Genomic DNA, 14254 nt, shown 5'->3' with positions numbered 1-14254 from the left:
TCCCAGTTTTACAGTCTTGCCCGGGTCGGGTTTTATTCTCATAAAAGAGAAAAAGAACATTTTACGTTTGTCCATGCAGTAGCCAGCACTGCATTTTAAACCAAACCAATGTCTGGCTTCCTTAGCATCTGTCGTTGAAATATCTACACTAGTGGTTTCTGTGTGAAATTATATGTCTACAGTTTTCGCAGACGTTAATCTACAAACCACGAAACTGCTTGAGGTTAGAGGTGATGGAAATTCCAAGTGTTTGTATAGTCGTTATCTGTTTATTATACTGAATATTTGTATCATATAATCTTAATATAAACTGAATTGTATACATAAAAACGTATATTCAAATCTGGAGAAAATTTATGGTAAATTTTCCATAAGTTTATATCTCGAGGGTTATTTCTAGTGTGTTGGAAAGGTTGAGAGGAGAGAAGAGTAAGCAGCAGTACAGAGGATGTTTGTTGCGGCGTCGCGTTGGAATCAACAATAGGGCGTTTCCCGTAAAACTCTGAGGGAATTTTTTTTTCCGCCCGATGTAACGTTATTGTATATATGTATAGAGTCTATACATGGGTCACATCCATCTAAGGAAGATGGAAAGAATGAGTAAAAGAAAATACCAACGTTCATTGCAAGGTTGGACGTAACATGTCCGTGACGAGAAACGCGAATGTACGTGTCTTTTGTGCGTACCAAGCCAGCCGAGTTACGAAATTCTTCCCTATTTTCTCGTTTTACGCTGACATTTTTCTAGAAAGACTTGTGCTTGCTAAAGAAACAAGCTTGCATGCATTACGCTTATGCTAGGGGACTCTGAGTCTCTCCATTTTAATGGCAGCTTGCCCGTGTCCCACGCAATCTTCAATCTCGACAAGGCCGTTCATCCCTTAGGCAAATAAATGCGTCGCTTCCTGAGTGCGTGAGCTACTGTTTTTTTTTTTTTTACTTTTTTTTCTTAGTCAAGATAACAAAACAACTAGTTTAAGAATGTTTGAGTTGATAAGGGGGAAAGAAAAAATTTCTAAAAATTACTTTAAGTAATAGGAAAATAATGAAGACGTTACATTGTTAAATTGCCGTGTTCCAATGGAGTTTGGAGCACATTAAGGTCGTGGTTTAAGACCTCGATGAATTAATTTGGAGGGCGAAAATTGGCGGCAAGCTTGGGTGAGACTCGTAATGTAGACCAAATTAGGACAGAGCTGTATGTATGGCTGTGCGCCGGTCTCGATTAACCCTTTTCCCTGTTCCTCCTTTTGCTGCCTGTCCTCCCGAACATGCCAGAAAAGGACTTGCTTGACTGCGTTGTCCCCTGAGGGCTTAGTTAAATCCTAGTGCTGCCTTACTTCACCATTCCCTCCGGCTGATGTTTCGAAATTAATGCGCAAAGTTGGCCCTTCGCGAACTTTGGAATCCAGCTCTGAATTCTACGAGACGTTCTTTGTCCTTCCCTTTCGTTGACAGTTAAACTTTCATTCCCATTTCTTTTCAATGTTCTCAAATTATGAAATAAAGTAACAGACATTCCCTTCAAAAGTTTTATTTATTTTGTCGAATAAATCCAATGGAATTACTAAACTTTTTTTTCTCAAAATATGTCTGGTGTTTAACTTTAATTTAATCAGATTATTTGTCAATCTTTGTTCGTATAAAAATGTTGTTTTGTTTGAAAACAAAGTTGTAGGTCAATTAAATTTATAATTAAGTGCTACATGTAGTATCCAGTTAGGATTATAATGAACTTACCTTGATGACTACTTTGAAATTCAATTTATTATCAATCTTGGTTACTAACAAATGTTAATGATAAACCCACGAAATAATTTTGAATTGAAAACAACAATCATTCTCAATTAAACTTTCTTTAAACTTTTGATTGCTCTTCTTTTTCTTTTTCTCTAAATAATGAGCACTTAGAATTCATTTTTTTCCATTTAAATAAAATAAAGAATTTCACAGTCGTTGAAAAAAAGTTTCTCCACTGAAAATGAATATTGTTGTGAAAAATACATTATTCATTCAAGTGGTCTAATTTTAAATTTAATACTTTAATTATAAAAAAGAAGTTTTTAAAATTTTTTGCCACATTAAATTTATTATCCATTATAAAATATTTATTCCGCAAAAAATAAGCATTTTAACAAATTTATTTTTAAACTTTTTCATAAAATAATAACGTTCTTTTCGTGTTGAAGATTTTTTAATCAAAAGCTTTTGTTACCAATCATAAAGACTTGAAAAAATGGAGTACAAAAGTGTAAATCAATGCTTTCATTGTGTACAAATGAAATTAATCTATCTGCCATCATTAGGAAGACAGACTGCAGTGAACGACCCACTGTGAAGTATCAAAAACCAGAAGAGACTAAATGGGTTTATTTCGTAAATTCAATCAACCATATGACTCATTATTAACAAATTGGTGAAATTCCCTTGAATTAGTAAAATTTTTCTTCTCTTTCATGCATCTGTATCTCTCATTATATTGCCAACTGTTTGATAAAAGGGCTGATCTAATACTGTTGTGTGTGTACAAGCAAATTGACCAATCATCATCAATGTTCAATAGGTAGTTCGCTTAGAAATTAGGGGAACTCTGCAGAGAGTGTAGAGGCTTACACACTAAGGATTATTCTCTGAACTTGATTTGAAATTCTCCACTGATATATACATGTATTAAGTCTATGAATCCCTCTACTAATATTCTGCTTGTCAATAAGTAATTGTTATTGATCTTTCTTGATAATTTACCCGATTATATTCCTACCTAGGACTAACGAATCAATGCTGATTCACCTTTAGTATCTATACTCCATTCATCTTTGAAGTTGGAAGAATAAATAAGATTTTATTTTTAAAATATGTGATAATATCGAAGAATAATTATTTTTGATTTTAATATGTATTGAAATTATTATTATAATAATTTCAATAATATTGTCATTATCATAGATCAATCCAAGAATTAAAGCAAAAGCTTACGTTTGTGCTTATTGCTAATCTACCCTTCATATTGACGTTTCCAGCAAATCCTTATGCAATCCGGCCTTAATTAGGATTTATGCACACAGAGAGAAAATCTTCTTAACATCATTCGTGAATGGCTTTTCTACATCAAGTCAAGTTTAATTGTTAGTTTAGATTTTTAAAATAATATTACTTTATTTTCAAGTGTAAAAGTCATTTATTAAATTACTAAAGATAATACAGAAAAGGGGGGAAAATATAGTATGGTGTTTCTACTTAATCAGAAAAATTAACTTTTCAGAGAATTTGTTCTTTAGAATAAGAAATAAATTTTTTAATGAATTAATTTATCTTTTTGCGTGAAAGAATGAAAGAAACACACCAAAAAAAAAGATTGTCGACAATTGTTTTCAAGATCTTAAATCATCCTAAAAATTTTAATCTTCATTCCTTCATACCCCTTTTAGAAGTTTCGACAATAGCTGAAGTTGACAGTCAAATATTCAATTTTTTCAAGGGTTATCTACCCTCGTGGAAAGTTGTACTTCTGTAGACAGTACGATGTATATCTGGATGGTTTACTTTAGGGAATTTTGGTCCCGTGTCCATTAACCTCGCGTATCGTATTTCAAAAATTTACGCTCAAGTTATACAAGTGAGTCTGCGAAGTTACTTAAACAAATTCTTAGTGTGAACAAAGAAAAGTGCTTTTCGTTAGGTGAATGTTTTACTGCTAAGAGACAATATCTCGAGGGAAATGAGGATTTTGTGACTGTGTTGTTGGATGTATATTAGTTGGAATATCGTTGTATTTTATTATCTAAATAGTTGTTTGAGTTGAAATGTTCTAACCATTCAGCTTTCTACATCGATTTACTGCCCAGGGAATTATTCAAACTCGCATAAATGTCGACCAGATTCAAATCTCTCATTCCCAAGCGTCCTTCAATACTGTTCGGCTTTGACATGATAATTCATAAGTCGAGTTTCGCGACTCACTCCCACTTCATCTAACTAGACTCGATCTGTCGTAAGATGGAAACTAACTTGCTATGCGTGCGAAATAATATGCTAGAACATGCTTGAGTACTTTGATGGAGAAAGTTTTCCCGTTGCTGATGCTTTGCGGGAAATTTCTAACCCTTACGACGCTGTACGTTCGACAATGAGTTTAGTTCGCAAATTACTTATCGATGCAAGCGAAATTTTCAAGCGCGTAATTTAATTGTTCTTATATACGTCGCGATAGTTTAATTTCGTAAAGGATCAATGTCAGAAGTTTAGAAGTCTTGCATCATCTAAAATATCAGAGGATGCACCGTATTAAACTTTGTAGAAAATTTTCAATACAGATTCGTTTAAAATTACCTTCATTTATCTAATGTTGGCAATTAATTAAAAAATTTTTTTTGTATTTTAATTGAGATGAAGTACTTTTTTATGGTTTTTTTTCTTGACATAAAAATTTGTTTTCTCGTAAAAAGTTTTATTTTCAAAGAAAAATGTAAGCAATTTTATTTGTAAAACAAAAACCAGAGATACCTTTTTCCAAAAACGCGTTAATTAAGTGTCCGAAGGTTTTTTTTTTATTTGCTCAAATGGTGAAAAAACCACACTGAGAGAAACTAAAACGAATCTCTTTGGTGTATATAAGTGGCAAAGAAACTTTTTTCTTCTGACAAACTTCATCTGGTTCAGTGGATTTATCAGTAACAGTGCATATGTACCCAGTAAGAGTTTGAGAGCGTTGGTAATTGCGTCATTTATGTGTGCAAACCCACACACTTTTCTGTCGCGTCGTAACTATACATTTTTAAAACGAGTATTCCAAAGTTGCCACAAGCTTCCATCTAATGGCCCTTCCACACGATTGGACTTTTCGTCGAACTTTTATCGAACAGTACAGTTAGCCCAGAGCGGTAACTTTGAAGGAACATTCTGAGTTTGGTATCCACCTTCGTTCTATACTGTTAAAGACAAAAAACGTACAAAAAATATTAAGTGACGATGTTCGCTGAACTGAACAAGAAAAACGATTGTGTTCTAGATTTTTCTAAATACTTTTTGACAATCAATATGAAGGTAACTGGATCTGTTGCGGTTATTTGAAGCATATTACAGGAATTGAATTAATTTTATTAACTTTAAAGTACATGCAAAATACTTTTCTTTTTTACTAACATCTCTATTTTATTTTAATCTTTAATTTAACTTATTTACATTCGGTTAATTTGAAGCTAGATAATTATGTTTTAATTAAAGATCATTAACATAGTCGTTACTCTATAATTTTTCTTACAAATAGAATATTCATGTTGATGTTCACTAATTAAACGACAAAATTATTGGAACAAAATAGAGCACATTAATTTTTAAAATAAAAGAACAGAAAAATGAAGTCATGATTCTAAAAAATGTATCAAATATATTATTGTATTAAAATAGACTTTTTCAGCATTAAAAACGTATTAACAAAATAAAAATAACAGAAGTAATTACAATAATTTTTCATTTAATGACGTGTTAATAAAATTGTCAAATAATTACTGTATTGTTAAAGATTTTGCATTTGATTACTTATTTAATGATGTTGTTTCATTTTTTTTTTTTATTATTTCTGTATGACTGTTCACATATTTATATGAAGATATGGACATAAAATAATGGAAATTCCGTAAGCTTTTATGAAATAGCTGACCAAATGACAGCATTACAGTGACGATGGTATTTTATGTATGTAGACATCTTCATTTATAAATATCCATATAAATATTCGAACCCCCTGCAATCTTTACTTCGGTGAAATTCTGCAGTGAGAACCGTTGTGATGACAATACTTGATGTCCTGAAAGTTGTAAACAGACATCATTGTATTATTGAGTAACTTTATACCTTCATTGGATGTTACATTTTGTCACAATCCTAGTTGAGTATTTTTTGCACTATAAATTGTATGAAAAAAAATTATAATCGTTCGAAAGTAGAACGAAATTTTTCAAATTTCTACTACATTTGGCAAATCTTCTCAAACGGTTTAAATGTGAAGAGTGGAATTTATATTTTTTTGCTGGAATATTTTAGCATATGAAATTAAAAAATAAAAAAATTTTCTATTTCAAATACTACATACAAAAGCTTTTGAATTTATTTATCAAGTATTTCGTTTTCAAATAGTTGAATTAAAATTGACTGACTGACATGATTTCGATCAAACATTTGCTCTAAAAGAGATTTTTTTGATGCTACCAAATTACCTTCTGAGTAAAAATATCTTCATCTAGCGGTTATTTACGAACATCTCATAAAGAGCTTTTGGAGATATTAAAAAAAATATATAGAAAAAGTTTTTAAATGTATGGACGTAAATGGTTGTATAAGGGAGGAAGAAAAGTAAATGTCGACTACCATCGGCAGTTACGGTATTGGTACTAAATCGAACGAGTTTTACGTTTGGTACTCACAAAGGCCCATGTGAAGTCTATAGAGCACAAAATCGAGTGTCGATTATGTACGAATTCGATGCGAAAATTCAAGGGTTATTTTTCGTATCGTAAATTTCGATAAAAATTCTATGGCTTTATAGACCGAAAATTGAGAGGATTTTTTATTGAGAAAAAAATAGTAAACGATTTGAAAAAAAAAATAAAAAAATACATTTTTTGCATACTCTCGTGTGTTTTCTGTTTGTTGACTTGATAGGTATGTAGTTCAATTCACCTAACAAGTTTCATGCAGCATATATATCCAAAGTTCCTTTAATAGACGTTTAAAGTTGTCTGACTTGCTTGCCTGTCTCAAGAATCCAATTTGGTGGACAGGTTTTCGTTTAACTTTATCTTTCTCTCATGCTGTGTTTGTTACTGAATACTTTTTGAGCCAATTCAAGCAGCATGGCGTATTCGAGCTATACATTTACAATATTTACCATATTTTTCTGCTTTTATTATTCTGTACTTCTATAAGAGGAAGTTCTTACATAGTCTATGTTTATTCCATCTTTTAGATGCACGTATACGTATAATCTTCTCCTTATAGACGATGGAATTCATGCACTTAGATCACTTGACTGGGATTTCGATTGTAAATAGCATTTTAGTAAATTGCCATGAAAGAAAACAAAATGGAAGAAGGTATTATGGAGAAAAGGCAAAATAAATTGTATTCAGTAGCTGTTCTTCAAAAGCAGCACCAGAAGGAGAAGAGAATAATAATAATGACATTTGATTTTTTTCATTAAAGAAAATCCATTATCTTCTATCATAAACTGCCAGAAGAATATCTTAAGTACCTTTTTTTTTTTGAATCTTTGTTTTATTTATTACTTAAGCTTATAAAAGTGAATAATAATTTTTCTTAGAATTGTGTTCTTTTCATTATGCTATATTGTGTTCAATATTTTCCACTCACAGAAAATTCCAGACTAAAACGTCAGTCCGAGAATTCTCAATGTTCTCATTCACTTGGTTGCTCCCCTTGTCCCAACGTTTTCACTACATTGCTCTTCGTTTCTTTTGTTTAATCGCATTCTGCCGCTCGAATAATTAAAATTCTCGAGGCAGGGTTGAAGTTTGTCTATTTTCACTGTTCCGTTGACGAACTTGACGTCTCTACATTTTTGGATATGAGTACAGTAATAATTCTAAAGAAATTATTCAAGAATGCTACTTTATCCTCCGACTACATTCAATCTACATTGTTCTGACATTCGCTAAAGTATATTCACCTCGACAATTGAAATCAAAAACTTTATTTCATAAATTTTATTTGCATTCATATGAATATTCTTTTACAATGTTTTATGAAAGGTATAATCTCCATTTCTAAATAGTAAATTACGTCAAGTATAATCATTATTACAACAGTTACTCTTCTCTAAAAAAAAAGACATCTACTATTAGCTTTGAAATAAATGTGTGTAATCTCAGTAATAAATAACACTCATTTTTTTGAAGTTATTTCATTTGGCTTCATTAATACACTTGCTTTAAAACTAAACATTGAAATAAAAAAAAATAATAATAATAATAATTACTTAGTAGTGGATTAGAGATTAGTATAGTATTTAAGTAAAATGAATACAGGATGGTATATTCCAATAGGATAATACTTTTCGCGTGATTAAACCATTCATCGAATGTCACTTGAAGTCGAAGGATTTAGAGCTTACGAGATCTAAAAAACTTTTTTTGAAAAATTGGATAACATCCTGAGCTCGTGGAATTTGATCTTTTGAATTGAGGGAACATGAAAGGCAAGTACAAGGAGAACACCAGAGAGGAAGTAAAAAGAAAACTATAGGGACATGTGACAGTTGAAGATTATAGAGAGATATAACGTCAGAGCAACGAGAAAATACTAGAGAAATGTGAACGGAAATGAAAAGGATAGGTTATACTTATTACTGGAACTAAATTATTTGAAAAAAAAAATTCTTTTCAACGGAAATGATTCTATTGAAAATCATTAATTACATATTTCCTTGTGTATTATTATCAATGTTTAATCAATACTTTTCATATTTTACAAACCATTTTAGGAAATTTATTTTTTGTAAGCTGGGTTTTCGATATAGACCGGTGTTGGTGGGATGAATTTCCATGTGCGTTGAAACCGGGAAGGTATTCCAATACCAACAGTTTGATCATATTTTGGTTCCGGTTCTGTTGTTCCTGTCCAAGGATTCGATGGACCGTCTGTTGATCCATGAAACAGTTGGCCACTTGGTGGTTCCGGAATGTATGGATAACTATGAAATTCAGCGAAAGAACCTTCTGCCTGACATGGTTGTGGTATTTTCGTACAATGACTTAAATTGTCACGACATTCACAACGGTAGCAATGGTCTTGACTCGCAGTAGTCCAAACTTTTCCTTCGTTACAACCGTCTGGTACTGAATAAACAAAAACAATAACAATAAGTATGAAATAATTTTTTTAAATATAAATTCATAATAAATTTAAAAAAGAATTAATGATCAATACAAAGATGTTGAAATATTGGATTTTTTGGCTAGACGATGATGATTGTAGATTTAGAAATGAAAAAAAAATATTTATAGAAATTATTATGTACTTACAAGCTGAGGAAGCAAAAACTGCAGATATGATAGTAATAAAAAACAGAACTTGAAGAAAACGTTGCATGATTATATATTACAACGAACAACGATTGACAATAAATTTATGTAATAAGTTTGTGCTTCTTATCAAGCTGTCGAAACTCAACTGAAATTTGTGTCAAAAACAGCTGGTATTATATACACTGCTTCGATAATGGTAATGGACTGGCGTAAAGAAGACTCACTGAAAAACATAGAGATGTTAATCTTCAAGGTTTTGACTGTTGAGAAATTATCAAATATTTAAACTGTGTATAATTTCTTTTTTTAATCATTTATTCATTCTTAGGTTGAGGTTTTTAAAATGATGTTTTTGTGCGTTCAGATAATGTGGTTTAATGACGCATATTAGTTATCACTTGTAGTGTTAATTAACATCTCAATAATATTGTCTAATAAATATAATCAGAGTTAAATACACTAAACATCCATTTTGAAGTATTTTATCTGGTAATTAACAGACTTGCCTAAGTATTTAGCAGATATGGTTTATTATTGTGAAATAAAATTGACGAGAATCATTGAAATTTTTTCTTTATTTTGAACGAATAAATACTGTTGAATTACGCAGTATTTTTCAGAAAATTAAAAACATATTATTCCCCAATTTACACAAAAATGACACATAACCAATTTATAGATACTATAGCTCATAAAGAGTCTTTTTGAAGAATTTTTTTGTTTAAAAATTGTATTTATTATTTTTGAAGGTTAAATCTAGTGAGATAAATATTTATTTTTATTGGATAGAATACATAATATTTATTGACATTTTCTTATAATAAAATAATATTTATATATGTTTGTGAGAAATAGTTTATTATTTACATATTTCTCGATGAAGTTTAATACGAATTTATTGTTGACAGTGTATAATACATTCGTTTTCATTGTTTATATTTACTAAAGGAAATATAAAACTTCAAATAACAGATCTAACATTGGAGTAATAGAATTCTTGTATCATATGTTAAATAAATATGGATGTTTGCCAATAAGTTCAATGATCTAATAATATAAACAATAAATTTCTAGGTTAGATTTTAAATGTATGTATCGAAAATCTGCAAGGTTTCTAAACTGAAAGTGAAGAAAATTTTTTTTTTTCGAAAACAGTTTTAATATTGAATTAATAGACAACATGGAGTCCAAAAGATCAACACTAGAATTAAAATGTGTACTTATTCCTCTTTATTATTGGCTGAAATTTACATTATTTACCTCAGAATTAAAATTTATTATGTATTTAAATATCTAGTAGTAACTGACTCAAATTTTTTTCTTATTTATTATTGGGTAAGGGGGCTCAAAGTAATGATAATGACATTTGAATAATTTCCCTTTTACAACTTAATGAAATTGAATCTTAACCTTAATTAGCATCTAAAATCAAATGAATTCTAATTTACTCAAATTTACTCTAATACTAATATCCCAACTGTGACACATTATCTTAAAAGACTACTTATCACATACACGATTATCCTTTTTATTCATCAAAGTCTCGAGGAAAAAAGCTCTTGCAAGTCATTCGCTTCCTGAAAAATGATTTTTCTATTACAATATTATTTTCCCCTCAACGTAGATATGGATATATTCTGGTATCGACCTGTAGGGCGTGTCTCTCTCACCGGGGAATTTCATTCTGGCAACCCTCAACTCTCTCTCGTTTTGCCCCAGCTTCAGAACCCCCTTGTCGACCCCACTGTACAGTGTCGAGTCGCGACAGTTTTACTCACCCCCAATCCACATCGTGATGTCTCACTGTGACAGTGTCCTCTTTGGCGTTATTATTATCATTATTATTATGATTCTAATAAAATTGATACGAAAGAACTTGCGATTCCACTTTGGCTCTCTTTGACTTGATGGCCTCCTGGGTCTTTACTCGAACTCACTTTCTCCCTAGAGAAGTCCATCCACGTCCGGAGGGAGTGCATTTATATATTTCTCGCGTCCCGAAGTGGCAATAATGGAATGGGCGTACGAGAGCTCAAGCACCAGGGGGTGTAATACATGCACACCAAATGGGGTAGTTTACCGATCATGTTCATAAATTATTCGAATTTTTTAGAAAGTTTAACACCAGGGGAATCGAACTCATGGTGGCTCATTTCGATGTGTAGTGTCTTTATTTACACTGTACATTCACTAGATTAAGTTCAAATTTTACATCAAACTTTTAAAATAAACATGTCTCAAGTTTATTTTTTTTGTTTACTCATTTTACCTTGACTTCAGTAACAGAATCTTGCTAGCAATATGAACTAGGGTGTTCCCATGGTTATTAGTGGAACATAACTCTCGCAACACTCGGCAATTTCACTCTAGTCTTTACAGGGTTTTTTTTGTTTTTCATATACAAGGACTACTTCAAAGTGAATACGAATATACAAACTGTGAGAATGGTACTAAATGTTTATGTTTGTTTCCAAGTAGTAATAGAAGAAAACTTTGTTGCAAAAACCGACTTAACTTAAAGTATGTTAAATATTGTCACTGCCACAAAACAAATAACGAATGTTTGCTAAATTAGAAAAAGAAGTGGGTCATAGAGAATCTGAATTTTTTTTTTCATTATTTTTATAGAGAGCTGTGACATAAAAATCTTTTTATAACATCTATGAAAGGAACTTTATTGATCAATATCGATATTAATTTATTGTTAATTATCAAATTTTTTTGTCAATGTTCTCGCAACTGTTATTTAAAATATAAATCACTGTAAAAGAAATACACCAAAAAAAATTTCAAAGTTTGCAATTTTACTAATTTAAAAAAAAAACAACTCAAAAAGAAAGTTTAGATAAAATATTTATAAGTTAAATTTAAAATTCTCTGGCACAGATTTTCCTAGAATATTTTTTTTACCTATAAAATATTCAGCCTAAATATTCATTTCCAATACAGTAGAGAAAGCACGCGATGAAGTTTGATTTGTTACTGACACTCTCATATCAATCACAGGAATCGTATTTCAGGTTAGCTGTTCTGTTTTTAATTGTAATTTTTATTTTTATTGCAGTTGGAATCTCTTTCGACCTATATAGAGTTTGAAAGTACACGGGAAGCATCGATCGGGGTTGTTGCATAATTTCTATGGAAATTCGTGGAATCTGTTTGGCAGTGCAGTGGCCGATTAAATTTTCATGGGACAATATGCGAGCCAGCGACATGGTAAGGTTTATCAATAGTTGAATGTACATTAAGGTTGCTTTGACTAAGTTATGAATAAGATGCACGACTTAATTAATGCTATGCCACCTGTTCTATGGGTCTACTTTGTACATATTTATTTCATTGTTATGATAGCTTTGATGGCGTTGATAAATCAATTATCACCCGAATAAGAAATACTTTGATGCAACATCACATCAGAAGTCTTTTTTTCACAGAAATGACTTTATTAAATAATTTTATAAATCATCTATGACATCTAGTCCCTACTTGAATTATTTCTGAGCAGCTGCTCACTTTGATGTTTTCTCAGTACCTTAATTAAATCCCGAGTTGTCTGTTGCGTTCTTAGCCAAGCAATACTACATCTCAAAGTTGCGAATTTTTTAGCAAAATATATATGAACATAACTTTTCAACATTAAATGGAAACAAAAATTGGAATAGAGACTGGACTCTCATACTTTCATTAATACACAACTCCAGTATTTTATGATTTTTCTGAATGATGTCTGAGAGGAGTATAAAAAGCTATGTACTAGCAAAAAAGCTGTGAGAGGAATTTTACATTCTTAAATACTATGAAAGCTTTTTAGTAAATAATTCACTTGGATATATATATATTTATATTTATATTGACGTTGGATTTATTTAACTGTCATCATTTTGTTCTAGTAAATCCACCTAATTATCTCTGAGGATCAAAGGCTTTCAAAGCAAAGAGCATTCGTAAATTATACATACAGTACTGCTATGCTTATTCATCAGTTTACTGGTGAATATTATAGTATCTTCCTATTTGCGTTACACATAAATGTTAACACAAACTCAGAAAAATATTTTTTCGTGTAACGAAGAGTACTCTCTCAGTCGAAAAATTTTCATTAAAATTTTCTTCTGTTAAAGTTTCTTATTGGAAGAAAAAAGCCAATAAAAAGCTTTTATCTTCTGTTAACATTTATTTAGCAATATTCAACATCCATAGTGTTTTGATAATTATTTTAATGCTAATCCTTGTTTCACTTTTTTTTTTGATTAAGAAAATATTTATTCTTATACCTTTACATTACTGTTATTTCTATGATAAAATTTTTATAATAATCATACATTTTCAATATTCCTAAGTGAGTTATCATCCATTCTATCTTATTAGCATTAATCATTCGTTGATTGGTATTTCAAAATAAATAAATGATATTTCCTCACGGAATTATTTACTTGACTGAGTACTTACTATCTACAGGTTGTTGACTTAACTTGAGAGTATATATCCCATCTTGTATACCTAGTTTGAATAATCAAGACCACAGCACAATGGAAATAATTGGCAATTGACCTATTAGATTATCGATGTGGTTAGTAATAAATATCCATCGCCAGAATTGTTGGTAGTCGGAGAGCGTACGGTAAAATTAAGTTTATGCCTCATCGATAGCGGGCTGGCGAGCATCCAAATAGTGAAGAGGAACGACTGGGAGGCATCTTGAAGGAGATTCGTTGGCGTAGCTCTGGCTATGATTCCATTTCCATGAAGCTCGGGGAATACTGAATCGAAAGGTTTAGCTGAGAGTTAAAGAGGAAGTGAGAGCAACTGAAATGCAACCAGGATCCACATGAAATGGGACGAATTTTCCGATGCAGATAACGTGCTAGTGAAGTCGAGTCCGAAGGGATGCTTTCTCAAATCTTGCGAGTTCACTCTGGTAGTCTACTAAAAGATGTATAAACCCGACATCAATACTCGGTGGACCGAAAATACTAGTCTGAGAGTATGTTGGAGAGTCTCGTCGAGGGATATCTTTTAGCCATTAGCTTCTTTACTGTTTTTAATCGCAATGAAACCTCCGGCACTTATCGTTTTTCCGAGCATGTTTATAAAGAAAATGGTAGCTCGGATAGAATGCTGATTCTTGAATCGAGAGAGGAACGAAACGAGTAAAAATACAAAAAAGTGTAGCGAAAGAAAACAGTGTCGGAAATGCGCGTCTTCCATATGCA

General features: G+C 31.2%; 1 protein-coding gene and 1 long non-coding RNA gene across 2 annotated transcripts in view; one reads left to right on the top strand and one right to left on the bottom strand.

Annotated features, from left to right (window-relative positions):
* Positions 1-8393: 8393 nt before the first annotated feature.
* LOC118073017 (uncharacterized) lies at positions 8394-9210 on the bottom strand. The gene is made up of 2 exons (XM_035093296.1): positions 9039-9210; positions 8394-8852 (listed from the first exon to the last, which is right to left on the bottom strand). The coding sequence occupies exons 1-2, from the start codon at positions 9103-9105 to the stop codon at positions 8503-8505; spliced, it is 417 nt and encodes a 138-aa protein (XP_034949187.1). The 5' UTR covers positions 9106-9210; the 3' UTR covers positions 8394-8502.
* A 2905-nt stretch (positions 9211-12115) lies between these two features.
* Positions 12116-14254, top strand: part of LOC118073019 (uncharacterized) — a 32078-nt gene continuing 29939 nt past the window's right edge. The window contains exon 1 of the long non-coding RNA XR_004691057.1: positions 12116-12257. This is a non-coding gene — a long non-coding RNA (uncharacterized lncRNA). The remainder of the gene's footprint in view (positions 12258-14254) is intronic.

This window comes from Chelonus insularis, unplaced genomic scaffold (genome assembly GCF_013357705.1).
Source record: "Chelonus insularis isolate UGA/USDA-ARS -01 unplaced genomic scaffold, ASM1335770v1 contig_94_pilon, whole genome shotgun sequence".
NCBI classification, from domain to species: domain Eukaryota; kingdom Metazoa; phylum Arthropoda; class Insecta; order Hymenoptera; family Braconidae; genus Chelonus; species Chelonus insularis.
This window is presented reverse-complemented; position numbering and strand designations above follow the sequence as displayed.

What these genes read in the sequence shown, in the direction of transcription:
- LOC118073017 (XM_035093296.1), bottom strand. Translation starts at nt 9,105, where the DNA reads ATGCAACGTTTTCTTCAAGTTCTGTTTTTTATTACTATCATATCTGCA. An exon ending in AGTTTTTGCTTCCTCAGCTT is followed by an intron (nt 8,853 to 9,038) that starts GTAAGTACATAA and finishes TTGTTTATTCAG; the next exon opens with TACCAGACGGTTGTAACGAA.